Raw genomic sequence first — 15,721 nt, forward strand, 5'->3', positions numbered from 1 at the left:
GTTAAAATAAATAAAAATGAATACACACATATTTCCTCACTGAGCTGAAGAGGCATAATATTTTAGTTCATTTGAAAAGGATGTTGTTCGCAATATTGATTTATATACCAATAAATGTATGTATATCCTTACATTTTGTTTATTATTAACATGTGTCATTAAGGTTTGATGTACAGGAAGTTTAAATTTAGTAACAGTATAGTTCAATCCACAGTAATACCATGGCCATACAGAACAGTTTGTAAAATAACATTTAACTGTTTAAAATAACACTTATAAAAGCTGTGATGTTAAACTGTAAATGTTTTATCTTGAGAGGTGAAAATATAGCTAGCTTAACTCTGCGTTTTCATTTATGTGTTATCGTGTTTCAAACTTTGAATGCTTTCTTATACATCTCAGTGTTCCACAAAAGCACAAGCCATGTAGCCTGTCTTGATCACAAACATTTCCATATGTTGTATTTTATGACACACCTCTCGTTGCATAATTTATTTTAATTAGGCAAGTCAGTTAAGAACAAATACTTCTTTACAATGATGGCCTAGGAACAGCAGGTTAACTAACTGCCTTGTTCAGGGGCAGAATGACAGATTTTTTTTACCTTGTCAGCTCAGGGATTCGATCCACCAATTTTTTGGTTACTGGCCCAACGCTTTAACCACTAAGCTACCTGCCGCCCCGAAAACAAAAGGGCAATAGCGACAGAATTGATGCTGGCTAGAGAAAGGGACCTTTCTGGTGTCTTTTGGGGGTTATTTTCTTATTAGGGGTTCGCAGCAAAGCTGTGAAACCTATTATTATTGTCTGAATTATAATATTTAAGTAACAACTTTAAGAATGATTACTGGCTGCATTCAACCTACAGCACTAGACTAAATTTCACTTGTGTCATCCTTGTGGTGCTTTCACTGATTTCACATAAAGGAAGAGTTCCTACATGATCAGTGGTGTAAAGTACTTAAGTAAAGATACTTTAAAGTACTACTTAAGTCATTTTTGGGGGGATTTGTACCATACTTTACTATTTATATTTTTTGACAACTTTTACTTCACTACATTCCTAAAGAAAACAATGTACTTTTTACTCCATACATTGTCCCTGACAGCCAAAAGTACCCTTTACATTTTGACAGGAAAATATTCCAATTCACACTCCTATCAAGAGAACATCCCTGGTCATCCCTACTGCCTCTGATATGGCGGACTAACTAAACACAAATGCTTCATTTGTAAATTAACGTCTGAGTGTTGGAGGGGGCCCCTGGCTAACCGTTAAAAAAAAAAGTATAAAAATTGTCGTCTAATTTGCATAATATAAGGAATTTGAAATTATTAATACTTTTACTTTTGATACTTAAGTATATTTTAGCAATTCCATTTACTTTTTATACTTAAACTCAGCAAAAAAAGAAATATCCCTTTTTCAGGACCCTGTCTTTCAAAGATAATTTGTAAAAATCAAAATAACTTCACAGATCTTCATTGTAAAGAGTTTAAACACTGTTTCCCATGCTTGCTCAATGACCCATTAACAATGAATGAAAATGCACCTGTGGAACGGTCGTTAAGACACTAACAGCTTACAGACGGTAGGCAACTAAGGTCACTTTAATGAAAACTTAGGACACTAAAGAGGCCTTTCTACTGACTCTGAAAAAGACCAAAAGAAAGATGCCCTGTTGTAAAGGCAGGTCCTCACCAGACATCACCGGCAACAACGTCGCCTATGGGAACAAACCCACCATCGCTGGACCAGACAGGACTGACAACTTACGGTTCTGAAAACTTACGGTTTTGTTTCACAAGAGGTGATGGTCAGATTCGCGTTTATCGTCGAAGGAATGAGCATTTACACGAGGCCTGTACTCTGGAGCGGGATCGATTTGGAGGTGGAGGGTCTGTCATGGTCTGGGGCGGTGTGTCACAGCATCATTGGACTGAGCTTTTTGTCATTGCAGGCAATCACAACGCTGTGCATTATAGGGAAGACATCCTCATCCCTCATGTGGTACCCTTCCTGCAGGCTCATCCTGACATGACCCTCCAGCATGGCAATGCCACCAGCCATACTGCTCGTTCTGTGCATGATTTGCTGCAAGACGGGAATGTCAGTGTTCTGCCATGGCCAGCAAAGAGCCCGGATCTCAATCCCATTGAGCATGTCTGGGACCTGTTGGATGGGAGGGTGAGGGCTAGGGCCATTCCCCCCAGAAATGTCTGGGAACTTGCAGGTGCCTTGGTGGAAGATTGGGGGAACATCTCACAGCAAGAACTGGCAAATCTGGTGCAGTCCATGAGGAGGAGATGCACTGCAGTACTTAATGCAGCTGGTGGCCACACCAGATACTGACTGTTAATTTGGATTTTGACCCCCCCTTTGTTCAGGCAGGGACACATTATTCCATTTATGTTAGTCACATGTCTGTGGAACTTGTTCAGTTTATGTCTCAGTTGTTGAATCTTGTTGTGTTCATACAAATATTTACACGTTAAGTTTGCTGAAAATAAACACAGTTGACAGTGAGAGGACATTTCTTTTTTTTCTGTGTTTACTTTTAGACATTTACTCAAGTAGTATTTTAGTGAGTGACTTTCACTTTTACTTGCATAATTTTCTATTAAGGTATCTTTACTTTTACTCAAGTATGGCAATTGGGTACTTTTTCCATCACTGTACATAATAGTGTTAGCTTAGTTATCCAACTGATCTTGCATCCTTTCTGTCATCCTGTGAACCGTTCATTCATTTCTGTCATCCGTTCATTGCTGCTCACAGCTATATTTGGAAATCTTCTTGTTCAAATCCTGCAGTGATCACATATACAAACTCTGTTACCACATCCAAAGGGAAGGGGGAGATACCTAGTCACTTGTTTAACTAAATGCATTCAACTGAAATGTGTCTTCCACATTTAACCCAACTCCTCTGAATCAGAGAGGTGTGGGGGGCTGTCATAAGCAAGCAATGGGTTAACTGCCTTGCTCAGGGGCAGAACAACCGATTTTTACCTTGTCAGCTCGGTGATTTGATCCAGCAACTTTTTGGTTAATGGCCCAACACTCTAACCACCAGGCTACCTGCCGTACATGATGCAGTGGTGGTAACCCTTTTCTGCAGTCAAATGACCAAATCGCTCTTTAGTGGCTTCATGGGTGAAATGTTAATTATATTTTTCATAATTACTCAACTTTTCTTTTTTTTATGTCGAAAGTCTGGTGTTTCCATGTCAAGCGGTTTTGTTATATTTCTGTCCTCTGTGATACATATAACATTTTCTATTGGGATGCAAACTCAAAATGTAATACATTTAATCTCTATATCGGACAGGGTGCAGGTGTCTGTATGAAGGTCTGTTTATTCACAGGCAAATTGTTACATGCTATGGTACATTTGTGTATTTTTCTCGAGAGCAAAACTTTTTTTAAATGTTCAATCAAAAATAATAGTTCTGAAAGCAAAAACGAGGCTTGAAAGTAAACATTTTTTTTGCAATCAAATATTTTGTAATAGAGTCCAAAACTTTATGCATTTCATTCCCCAAAAATATTTTGAGAAAAAAAAATGTATTTGAAAACAAAACTACAATTTAATTTTGATTGTCAGTTTGGCTACAACCAATACATACTGTTCAGCCTTTCTTTTCGACACAAAGGAAGTCATAGCGGACACCTACGAAGGACTGTGTGGTGATGGCATCTCAGGTAAGCAGCACTGGGCGTTCTGCCTTCCAACTTTTACATAGCTCCTACGATTCAGTGTCGGTTCATTAATTCTACTATATTACATAGATACATACTATACATACTGTTGAATGATAAATCATGCAATTATTATTCTCAAGATAACCAAAAACATTTAGCTATGAACGCCTGTTCTTGCCATTTTCAGTTGAATTCATCTAACTTTCTTTCATGGCAACTCTTTGGCAGGCCATGTCCTATTTGTTTCAAAGTCGATATATAATCATATTTCATGACAGTGTAACGGTTAGCTTTTTTTTACAGAAGGATGAAAGAATACTATTTGTCTGTCAGGGAATGCTATTCTGATACGTTAGATGAAGGGTTAGACCAGAAAGTCAGGGCCATTAAGGCAAGGATGCCCCACGCGGGCTTTAGAATGGTCAAAGGAAGTCTTCAAGAAATAAGCCATCGTGTACAATAGCAAAGAGTTAGGGAGTCTTTGCGGCGTGTAGATGGTGCAGATATCATTGCCAGAATGATCTAGTTTCAGTGCATTGCTCTGCAAAAATACTCTGTTCCTGTTCCCCTGGTTAATAGGTTAAACATTTAACTTTTAATTCCAATGCTTTTTTTTCAAGATACAACATTGTCATCTTTGGCGGTATAGATGGATTTTCAAGGAAGGTAAGTATATTATTTTCTATACATATTTCCCATCAAATAATGAACAACCACAATACCAGTCTGGTGTTAAGCTTTCTTTATTGACGTATCCGCGACATCTGCCGCTTTAGATTGAATGGTCATATCTCAGTTATTGTTTTCATATCTAAAAAAAAATAAGATATCTTCTTTACTGCAGAGTGCGAGCTGATCAAGGGGTCTAAAATGTAGATTTTGCCAGATGTTCACTGTCCGAGGAACAGGCCGTGGAAGCTTTATTGCTGGCAAAAGTGTCCATAACCAGAGGTAATTAAGCTGTTCTGTGTTCTTTTTCTCCATCTCTGCCTGTCTTGTTCTATATGGAACCTGTCTCACAGGCATTAATTAAAAAACCCTTAAGATGTCAGCTGCTAATTTTCAGATTTATACCACATAAACACTCAGCCATTTTCACTGGACTATCAAGCCCCTGTTGCTGACATGTCTTGATTTCACTGGGGGTTAGCCTTGCAATAACCAAGTGGTGAGACACATAGCCCTCTATATTTAGATGTTTCAGGTACACTCTGATAGGTGTCTGCGTCAGTCAGTAACCACTCACAGAGGCACACACAACTTGCATTTCTATAACCTCGGGCCCACCTCAGTGTTCACTATTCATGAAGGAAGACCACAGGACCAGGTTCCTCCCCCCACAAAACCTTTTATTTCTCTGTTATTAAGAGTGGAACGCTTATGGGGAGATGTTTGGAGTGCTGTGACATGTCAGTACTACAATTTGCTGCAGTTTGGAGGAAGAAGGCTACCTTGACCTGTCGAATTCTATCCACCTCTTCTGTGTGGGATATGTGTTCCTAACTCATCTGTGGGCAGATCTGCAGCATTTCACAGAGTTCGAATAATCTCCCTTTAAGTACAGAGGCGAACCTGACACCTCACCAGCTGTTGCTGGTGTATTCAAATGATCAAGTCATCATCAAGCTTCAAGTGTTACTTATGTATTTATTTGTGATCTGGTAATGTAAAAGTCAAATAATGACATTATCTTCTATTGTTTGTCCTCATGTGTCTGTTTTTCAGGATAAAGTACTCCACTTAGTGTGGACACCAGGTGAGACTACACACACAGTTATATCAGCTGTGTTGGGGAACCCCTCCTGCATCTGAACTGGCTGACACAGAGAGCACAGCATGATCATAGGTGAGAGGTCACTTGAGGTGCGCCGAACCACACCTTTATTTGCTATGGAAGAGTACATGATCAGTGAATATATTCAATGTACAGGCTACAATGTGGGGATCTCATGCGTGGTAATAACTACAGTACATGTATATAGGACTTGCATCCTTGGCACAATAAAGTTATTATATTCTACACAATCCATAGGCTTCATTAATGCTATTCATACTTGAAGTCGATACAACAACTATCATAGGTGAGGTTCATAGGTTCTGAACTAATATTCATACCAAACGTTTTAGGGTCCATTGCCTACAATTCCATAGGCATAAAGTTATTTTTATCCTCCACTACACAATAAGCAAATAAATAGTTAGCTAGCTATGTTACTTCAGCTGTATTGCATGGAAAATATAAGCAAGGCAAGCTAACACAATTGTACATTCAATTTGCAGTAAATGCTTTAGCTACATTCTTTACATCCACTGTTTCACAAGACGACAGCCCGGTTTTCTGGTTTTCTTAGGGGTCTCTAAAACATTAAACAACACAAATGACAATTTCATACTCATAACACTAGCTAGCTAGCTGGCTAATGCTAGCTAGTCAGCGAACTTGCTAAATAGCGATTTTCGTAAATTAACTTTATGACAAAAGAATATGCACAATCGTTTGTCTCTACATTAACTAACATATTCCTCTCAATTGTACATTTTTTGCTTGACTCATTATGACATTATAATTACTTACATTTGCTTCACTCGTAATGTTTTGTCAGCCTCCTTTGCTGAAGAAAGTCACCAGCGACGATGGCTCGTGTCAAATTCGTCATTGGAACCACTCGGTCATATGAAAACCTTGGGAACCAAATGCATAATGAGTGCTCTAACTCCCCCTTGTGGTGGTCTGGAGCAATGAAGCCGGATACCTGGATACCTCTAAATCTCGCTGTGTAAAGTCTGTGTAAGGTCGCAACTTTTAAAGGAGGAACCACTGTACAAGACATTGGGTGCTCTTGCTCCCGCGCCACGGGATACAATTCTACCGTGACAGAGCTAAGGCGAGCACACCATGTTTTTTCACTATTTAAGCAGATATTCAACTGACTAACAGGCCAGACACAGTAGGTTATAAACACACAATAATGCAAGTGACCCATGACTGTATCAATATTCTAAAGATATTATAGTCCACATATAATATTATTTAATAATATATAATACACACCATTAAGCTGACACTTTTAAGCGACTTAGTCACACGACTTAGTCATGTGTAGCTTAACCTCTTTCTAAATATGTTGGAAAACAAATTGCTTTATGTAATGAAACAAATCACTTTTAAATTATTCTCCAAATAAATATTACAGAATAACCCACATTTTATTGGTGTGACTAACTGTGATTGCGCCAAGGTGCATCTCATTATTGGTGGGTGGGGTTTTCCCTATACATTTCCAGTGTTTCCCGGTGGTCAGAAGTTTCCCATTATTTGTAAAGGTTGGCCTGCCTTGAGAGGACAAGAGAAGTGAAGGTGACTTACACCAAACTTCCAGTAATGGTAGTTGAATCGTAAGTATGGTAAAAGTATGACCTCCAGCCGGGATCAGCTCTCCTTCTCCATGGGCACGCCTTCCTAAACCTTTGTATGTATTGCTGTTTCTAATTTAAAGTAAAAGCTAGTAACTATATATTGGTGATAAGATCATTGTATGGGCTTTAGCGCTGAAGATTGTGATATTATTGTGGAGTGCTCCAATGGTGATTATAGAGATGTGATTCTGGTGCTGAAAGATATTGGTGCTTCAGAAATCTCCAGGCTCCACCCCTCACTGTCACACTCCATCACTGAAACCCTCATCCATGCCTTGGTTACTTCCTGACTAGACTAGTGTAACACTCTCCTCACCAGATCCCCACCGACCTCATCAACAGACTTCCAACTGGTTCTGAACTCCGCAGCCAGAATCCACACCAGCACCAGAACAACTGAACAAATCAATCCTGGCTCCATGTGCAACTGTATTAACTTTAAAATACTCCTTCTCACCTACAAAGCCCTCCACAACCTGGCACCCACCTACCTCTCTGATCTTCTCCCGATCTATGCTCCCTCCCGCCCCTCCTCTGCTGGTCTCCTTGTCTCCCTCCATTCCACAATGGGTGCCGGGGTCCTTAGCTCTTATTCCCAACCCTACCACCTTAAACCAAAACATAACCCTAAACAGGGTAGCCTACCACCTTAAACCAAACCCTACCCGTGTTTGTATCCTCTTCCCACCCCCCCCACCCCTCTTTTTATCTGTCCTATTTTACCTGGTCCTTTGATTTTAGATTGTTTCGATGCACTTGATTTTATGACGTCATGTATAGATTTTATGACTTCATGTACAGTGGGGCAAAAAAGTATTTAGTCAGCCACCAATTGTGCAAGTTCTCCCACTTAAAATGATGAGAGGTCTATAATTTTCATCATAGGTACACTTCAACTATGACAGACAAAATGAGAAAAAAAATCCAGAAAATCACATTGTAGGATTTTTAATAAATTTATTTGCAAATTATGGTGGAAAATAAGTGTGTGGTACACACACGAGGCGTCACCAGTGGGATACCATATGAATTGTGTGATTGGTAAGATGTTTCCACCTTTTAAAGGGGTGATTGGTGGCTTATCAGGTGCACCCAGCAGCCTCTTGGGGCAATTTTTCTTCCCTTTTTCGTCTCACAAAGTGTACTGAATTCGCACTCCTTAACAGTGGGCGATATGTGGCGCTGTATACACTTTTTAGTTGATTGCCATCCGCAATTACAAATTTAAAGAAGAAGAAGCGAGGAAGAGACCCGCGTATTCGCAAATATCAAAGCTGAAACAAAGCATGCAATTAATTTTTCGTTATGCATGAGACTTTATATTCGCAAATTATCTGTGAAAATGCCTAAATCAATCAAGAAGTCCTGCACTACACAGACATCTATAAGTAGCTATTTCGGCGGGTTGAGCAGCAGTGCCCCTGACAGAAACGTTCAATCCGGTATTATCGGTAACTCTGTTGAGCTATGCGCTGGGCTGAAACCAGGACCTAGAGGAAAGGTAAGGACACAGACAGTGCGAATGTTATTGTGTAACTGTATACAAATAAAGAATTTAACTCAGACATAGCTCAACCAAAGTGCATGACAGAGTTGAGAAAGCAATGGCTTTATACTTTGCATGTAACTATTGTTGTTAGCTAACGTTACTTGTTCGCTCTCACACACACATCTATATCAATGGTATTGTGTTGCACACTATGAATTAAGTTGTATTTTATTTCCCTCTTCTGTGTTCTCTGTATTGTGCAGCATAAGCATTCTCCGAATAATAATGGTGGGTCATTATTGAAACGAGCCAAATTGGCCCATAATGGACAGGAAAAGGAGGACATGAACTGTGAGGTCATATCCTGGCGTGTCGATGGTGAGCACCCCTAGCCAAATGCCGCGTTCAAGACAACTCGGAACCCGGAGACGCTGACATTTCTGACTTGGAAACTCGTTGAGAAAGATGAGCACTGAGTTTCCCCACTTGGAAAGTATCAAAATCAACCAATAGGAAGCTTCACGCTTTTTTTTCCTTTGCATACGTTTATCAGAGGTTCCGATTTCAGAGTTGTCTTGAAAGCACCATAATACATCAGACTTGATAGCAAGGTCTCAGTCTGAAACAAAGCAATATAATTACTTGGAATGTTTTTATTTTTTAATATTTTATTTCACTTTTACTTAACTAGGTAGTCCAGTTGAGAACAAGTTCTCATTTACAACTGCGACCTGGCCAAGATAAAGCAAAGCAGTGCGACAAAAACACAGCATTACACATGTAATAAACAAACATACATTCAATAACACAATAGAAAAAAATTATATTTAGCGCCGCAGCTACTTGCCCAAGCCTCCCCAGCTTCTCCTTCACCCAAAACCAGATAGCAGATGTTCTGAAAGAGCTGCAGAACCTGGACGCGTACAAATCAGCTTGGCTAGACAATCTGGACCCTCTCTTTCTAAAGTGCTGTGGGCAGCTGGGAGGAGGTGCTCTTATTCTCCATGGACTTTAGTGTCCCAAAACCTTTTGGAGTTAGAGCTACAGGTTGCAAATTTCTGTTTGAGAAAGCTAGTCTTTGCTTTCCTGACCGACTGTGTGTATTGGTTCCTGACTTCCCTGAAAAGTTGCATATCGCGGGGACTATTCGATGCTAGTGCAGTCGGCCACAGGATGTTTTTGTGCTGGTCGAGGGCAGTCGGGTCTGGAGTGAACCAGGGGAAATATCTGTTCTTAGTTCTACATTTCTTGAAAGGGGCATGCTTTTTTAAGGTGGTGAGGAAATTACTTTTAAAGAATGACCAGGCGTCCTCTACTGACGGGATGAGGTCAATATCCTTCTAGGATACCTGGGCCAGGTTGATTAGAAAGGCCTGATCACAGAACTGTTTTAGGGAGCGTTTGACAGTGATGAGTGGTGGTCTTTGACCACAGACCCATAGCGGATGCAGGCAATAAGGCAGTGATTGCTGAGATCCTGATTGAAAACAGCAGAGGTGTATTTGGAGGGCAGGTTGGTCAGGATAATATCTATGAGGGTGCCCATGTTTACGGATTTAGGGTTGTACCTGGTGGGTACCTTGATTTGTGTGAGATTGAGGGCATCTAGCTTAGATTGTAGGACGGCCGGGGTGTTTAGCATGTCCCAGTTTAGGTCACCTAACAGAACGAACTCTGAAGATAGATACGGGGCAATCAATTCACATATGGTGTCCAGGGCACTGCTGGGAGCTGAGGGTGGTCTATAACAGGCGGCAACAGTGAGATACTTATTTCTTGAGAGATTCATATTTTATTTATTTTTACATTTTTTACCCCTTATTCTCCCCAATTTCGTGGTATCCAATTGTTTAGTAGCTACTATCTTGCCTCATCGCTACAACTCCCGTACGGGCGTACTGCTTCTTAACACAGCGCCATCCAACCCGGAAGCCAGCCGCACCAATGTGTCGGAGGAAACACCGTGCACCTGGCAACCTTGGTTAGCGCGCACTGCGCCCGGCTCGCCACAGTAGTCACTGGTGCGCGATGAGACAAGGATTTCCCTTACCGGCCAAACCCTCCCTAACCCGGACGACGCTAGGCCAATTGTGCGTCGCCCCACGGAAGGTTGCAAGTTCAAACCCCCGAGCTGACAAGGTACAAATCTGTCGTTCTGCCCCTGAACAGGCAATTAACCCACTGTTCCTAGGCCATCATTGAAATTAAGAATTTGTTCTTAACTGACTTGCCTAGTTAAATAAAGGTAAAATCTTTAAAAAAAAATGTTTTTTTTTAACAAATAAAAAAAATTGGCCGATTTTAATCGGTATCGTCTTTTTTGGTCCTCCAATAATCGGTATCTGCGTTGAAAAATCATTATCGGTCGACCTCTAGTCCTTATACAAACTATCCACAGGAAAGTATTATAAACCGACATTTCAAAACACTGGTACTGCCGTTGAGATTTCAATCTCCTGGCACATGGGCAAAACCATATAAACACCTACAAGAGCTTGGTAGGTATGCGTGCATCGTGTGCATGTACTTACGTTGTGCACGTGTATCCGTGCATGTACTTGCGTGTGCACATGATTAACGAACAAGCTGTGAGAGCCACGCACAGAAACACTAATTTTGAAGTGCGATTAATAATACTTTCCTGTGGATATTTTATTTCAGATTTCCAACAATATAAGGATGAAATCAGTGGACACTAGGTAGACTAACTTCAAATTAAGTTTATTCAACATTCTGACATGTAAAGGAGCTGTTAACTATTTTGGAAGATTCAAATTAGAGAGTGGAGGCTTGTCTAGTCCACACTCAGAATTAGAGTAGGCACCCCCCTGAAAATGTTGATCCAAATCAGAAAATGATTTACCTTGAAGGAGAGTGTATAAATATGTACTTACTTTGAAATAATTCAATTTGCCTGCAATCCACACTTTGGGTTTGTTTACACAGCCACTACCAGTTTTCATTTAAACTCTTATCCCTTTTTCCTATCAGAAATCAGGGCCCCCTCCTCTCGAGGGGCAGGCAGCCTCTCCTCTTCCACCCTGGAGAGACTGAAGGGCTTCGTCTGTCCTAGTGAGCCCCAAGGCAGAGGCCCTCTTGGGCCCGGGAATGCGGGTGGCGGGTCTGAGGATGCAGATGGTGGGCCTGAGGATGCAGGTGGTAGGCCTGGTGATGTAGGCGATGGGTGTGCTCATGGAGGTCATGGGCCTGGGGATGTAGGAGGTAGGGAGGCTGTGGCCCACAGAGAAATGACTGGTGATAAAGAGAGACAGAAAAGCGAAGAAGAGGAGTGGCGGAGTCCAGAGCCATCATCCAAAAAACAGGTAGGAGATCATCACCTTTCTCTTTGATTTTCTCCTAATTAATTGTATTCTGTGAGTTTGAAACTGTATGTTAAAGTTGCACTATGTAAAAATCGCTCCGGCATTAACTAGTTGCTAAAATTTGAATAGTTTGCTTAATTTCAGTTTGTGGCAAAAGAAGCAAGTATAGTGTAAAGAGTCATTGTACCATCTACACTGCTGTGAAGTATGTTCTCCATAACCAAAAATATTGTATTTTCAGCTGTTTGAAGCTGCTGTACAAAACCAAAAGTAAAAGATGCAAAAATTAAACTTAAGAACAGGAAGCATAGCAATAGTACACATATATAACAGATCTAACGCTTCTTACTTGCTTTCAATGAGAATGCCACATCTATAACACATTTCTATGTGAATTTGGTCATGTCACCCAAAAAGTTACATATTGCAGCTTTAAATGGAAACTTTATTGTTGTGATCCTTCCTAGGCTCTCAGCCTCATTCAGTTTGCCAAGCCAGGAGAAGGAAGAAGAAGAAGGGGGGGTGTAATGAAGACTCCTCCAGGAGTAGGGGGTGAAGTCTCTGTGACCAGTGCCCCCTGTGGGATCTCTAAGAGTGGGTACACTCCTCTGGAGCAGCAGTACCTGCAGATTAAAGAGCAACATAAAGACGCTCTATTGGCTGTGGAGTGTGGATACAAGTACAGGTTCTTTGGAGAGGACGCAGAGGTGAGAGGCGTGTGTGTGTAGAGCGGCGAAGAAGCTGAACATCTTCTGTCACCTGGACTATAACTTTCTGATGTGTGTTAATCAATGTGTGTATGTAGATCGCAGCAAGGGAGCTAAACATCTGTCACTGGTTTGTGTGTGTGTAGAAAGCAGCGAAGCAGCTGAACATCTTCTGTCACCTGGACCATAACTTCATGACGTGTAGCATTCCCACACACCGCTTGTTTGTTCACGTACGACGCCTTGTCTCCCAGGGCTACAAGGTGTGGAACAGGGCAGATTCAAGGTTCTCCAGTCAGGCCCATTACTGTTGCAACTCATTATCGAGTATTTTAAGTAATGCAATGTGAAATGTTTTAGGCATACAACTGTTAAATGTCACCATAGACTTTGTTTATGTGTGATGTTATTGTCTGCCACAGATTAATTATTAATTTAGGAAGCAACATAATTATTTGTCAGTGATGACAGATGTTAGTGTGTCTGATTTACGTTTGATTGACTGTGATTGGTTCTCACCTCAGGTGGGCGTGGTGAAGCAGACAGAGACGTCGGCCATTAAGGCCTCCGGAGCCAATAAGAACACTTTGTTCACCCGCCAACTCAGCGCTCTCTACACAAAGTCTACACTGGTGGGGGAGGGTATCCTTACATATGCTGGTGTGTGTGTTGTGTTATTCACCATATCCATACAGGTGTATTTATGGACCGGGCATAAGAGTAGTCAACTGCGCACAGCTGCAGTAGTGTCCTCCTGTGTGTGATGACTTCAGCCCACTATAGTGTGCTTATTGACCCTTGACCCTGGGTATCAGACGTCAACCCAGTGCATAGTCTGGTTGATGTGGAGGAGGGGGAGTGTGATGATGTGGTGACAGATCCTCCAGAGAGCTACCTGCTCTGTCTCAGTGAGACCTGGGATAAACCCAGAAAACAACTAACCATTGGGCTGGTGGTGAGTACACACTCAATTGTACGCACATGGGCTCAATGTGGGGTAATTCAGACCAGAGTTATGTGCACGTAAATGGAACTTCATTCCCCATTTTACGCACTTTTCTCTCTAAGCTTATTCTTTATGCACGCGGAAACCATGAATAAAGTCGCGCAAACCTACCGGTTCCAAGTGGAAAAAGCATTTACTTCATTTTTTTTTTAACGATAGAAATAACAGCATACTCCATGCACTGTCATTTTTAAATTGATAAGACCTAGGTAAATGCGTACTAGGTAAATGCGTAATCAGTTTGGATAAGGTGATTGTGTATGTGTATAGGCCAAATAACAATTGTTTTAGATCTATTTTACCTTATCACTGGATATTAATGTCAAACCAGTCACGGTAGGAAATGGAAAAGCATATCAACATGTATTCTTTATGCTCGAAGATGGCGCTGGAGAGGATTGCTGCCGTTTCATGGGCTCTTAACCAACCGTTCTATTTTGTTCGTTTTTTTATTTTTTTGCATTTTCTCTAACTTTTATTTTGTACATAATGTTGCTACTACTGTCTCTTATGGCCGAAAATAGCTTCCGGAAATCAAAACAGCGATTACTCACCTTGAACTGGATGAAGTATTTCTCTTTAATGAGTCCGACGAGAGGGATTTACTCCAGACACCCGAACAGGCCCTCATCCCGTCATTTGCAGGAGAAAGAAACAGAAAAGATAACAGGGAAAGAGATTGGAGTGCCTTGTGAGGATCTGCCGAAAAGTGGGTAATCTGCCCTTGCCATCCGTACTACTGGCCAACGTACAATCGCTCAAAAATAAATTGGGACAAGCTCAAAGCATGTATATCCTACCAACTGGACATCAATAACTGTCATATCTTATATTTCACCAAGTCGTGGCTGAACGAAGACATGATTAACATACAGCTGGCAGGTTACACACTGCATTGGCAAGATAGAACAGTTATTTTGCCTATCTTAATTTTTATTGGTCAGTCTTGAGATATGGCTTCTTTTTTTCTTTCTTTCAACTCTGCCTAGAAGGCCAGCAACCCGGAGTCGCCTCTTCACTGTTGACGTTGAGACTGGTGTTATGCGGGTACTATTTAATGAAGTTGCCAGTTGAGGACTTTTGAGGCGTCTGTTTCTCAAACTAGACACTAATGTACTTGTGCACTACTGAGCAAGTGGACCGGGGCATCCCACTCTTTCTATTCTGATTAGAGCCTGTTTGCGCTGTTCTGTGAAGGAAGCACAGCATTGTACGACATCTAAAGTTTCTTGGCCATTTCTCACATGGAATAGTCTTCATTTCTTAGAACAAGAATAGACTAACAGGTTTCAGAAGAAAGCACTTTGTTTCTGGCCATTTTGAGCCTTTAATCGAACCCACAAATGCTGATGCTCCAGATACTCAACAAGTTTAAAAAAGGCCAGTTTTATTGCTTCTTTAATCAGAACAACACTTTTTAGCTGTGCTAACATAATTGCAAAAGGGTTTGGATTAGCTAACACAACATGCCATTGGAACACAGGAGTGATGGTTGCTGATAATGGGCCTATGTAGATATTCCATTAAAAGTCAGATGTTTCTAGCTACAATAGTCATTTACAACATGAACAATGTCTACAATGTATTTCTGATCAATTTGGTGTTATTTTATGGGACAAAAAAATGTACTTTCAAAAACAAGGACATTTCTAAGTGACCCCAAACTTTTGAACGGTAGTGTACTTTTATTTTTCAATTTTTTTTAAAGCCCTGTCAAGTTCATTGTTGACTATTGCTATCATTGACAGCCATTTTCGGTGCATTTTTGGTGCACGATATCTAAGGAAGTTTCAAGTTTTTGTTTGCCTGAGGTAGGGTTTCTAATGATAAGCTGTAGACCACATGATCTACCAAGAGTTTTTCATCTGAATTTTTCATAGCTTTCTACCTACCACCAGCACCACTGAGGCTGGCACTAAGACCACACTCGATGAGCTGTACACCGCCAAAAGCAAACTGGAAAATGCTCCATGAGGCGGCACTCCTAGTGGCCGGGGACTCTAATGCATGGAAACTTAAATCTGTTTTACCTCATTTCTGTCAGCATGTTAAATGTGCAACCAGATGCAACCAG

At 41.0% G+C, this 15,721-nt stretch overlaps 1 protein-coding gene across 9 annotated transcripts in view; it reads left to right on the forward strand.

The window, feature by feature from the left end:
• Positions 1–8,251: 8,251 nt before the first annotated feature.
• msh3 (mutS homolog 3 (E. coli)) overlaps positions 8,252–15,721 on the forward strand; it is a 131,409-nt gene continuing 123,939 nt past the window's right edge. For 5 of the 9 annotated variants that reach the window (XR_016496706.1, XR_016496707.1, XR_016496705.1 and 2 more), the window contains exons 1-7: positions 8,317–8,623; positions 8,875–8,989; positions 11,603–11,934; positions 12,402–12,641; positions 12,788–12,904; positions 13,166–13,283; positions 13,457–13,596. Coding sequence is in view for 6 of the 9 variants with exons in the window: in XM_021606652.3 (XP_021462327.3) it covers positions 8,432–8,623; positions 8,875–8,989; positions 11,603–11,934; positions 12,402–12,641; positions 12,788–12,904; positions 13,166–13,283; positions 13,457–13,596 (1,254 nt within the window). In the remaining 3 variants the exon portion in view is untranslated. Of the gene's footprint in view, positions 8,624–8,874; positions 8,990–11,602; positions 11,935–12,401; positions 12,642–12,787; positions 12,905–13,165; positions 13,284–13,456; positions 13,597–15,721 lie in introns of all 9 variants that reach the window. The other 4 variants (XM_036980256.2, XM_090238044.1, XM_090238045.1 and 1 more) reach the window with 3 other exon arrangements.

The sequence above is a fragment of the Oncorhynchus mykiss genome, chromosome 6 (assembly GCF_057628025.1).
Source record: "Oncorhynchus mykiss isolate SJ-2025 chromosome 6, ASM5762802v1, whole genome shotgun sequence".
Classification (NCBI taxonomy): domain Eukaryota; kingdom Metazoa; phylum Chordata; class Actinopteri; order Salmoniformes; family Salmonidae; genus Oncorhynchus; species Oncorhynchus mykiss.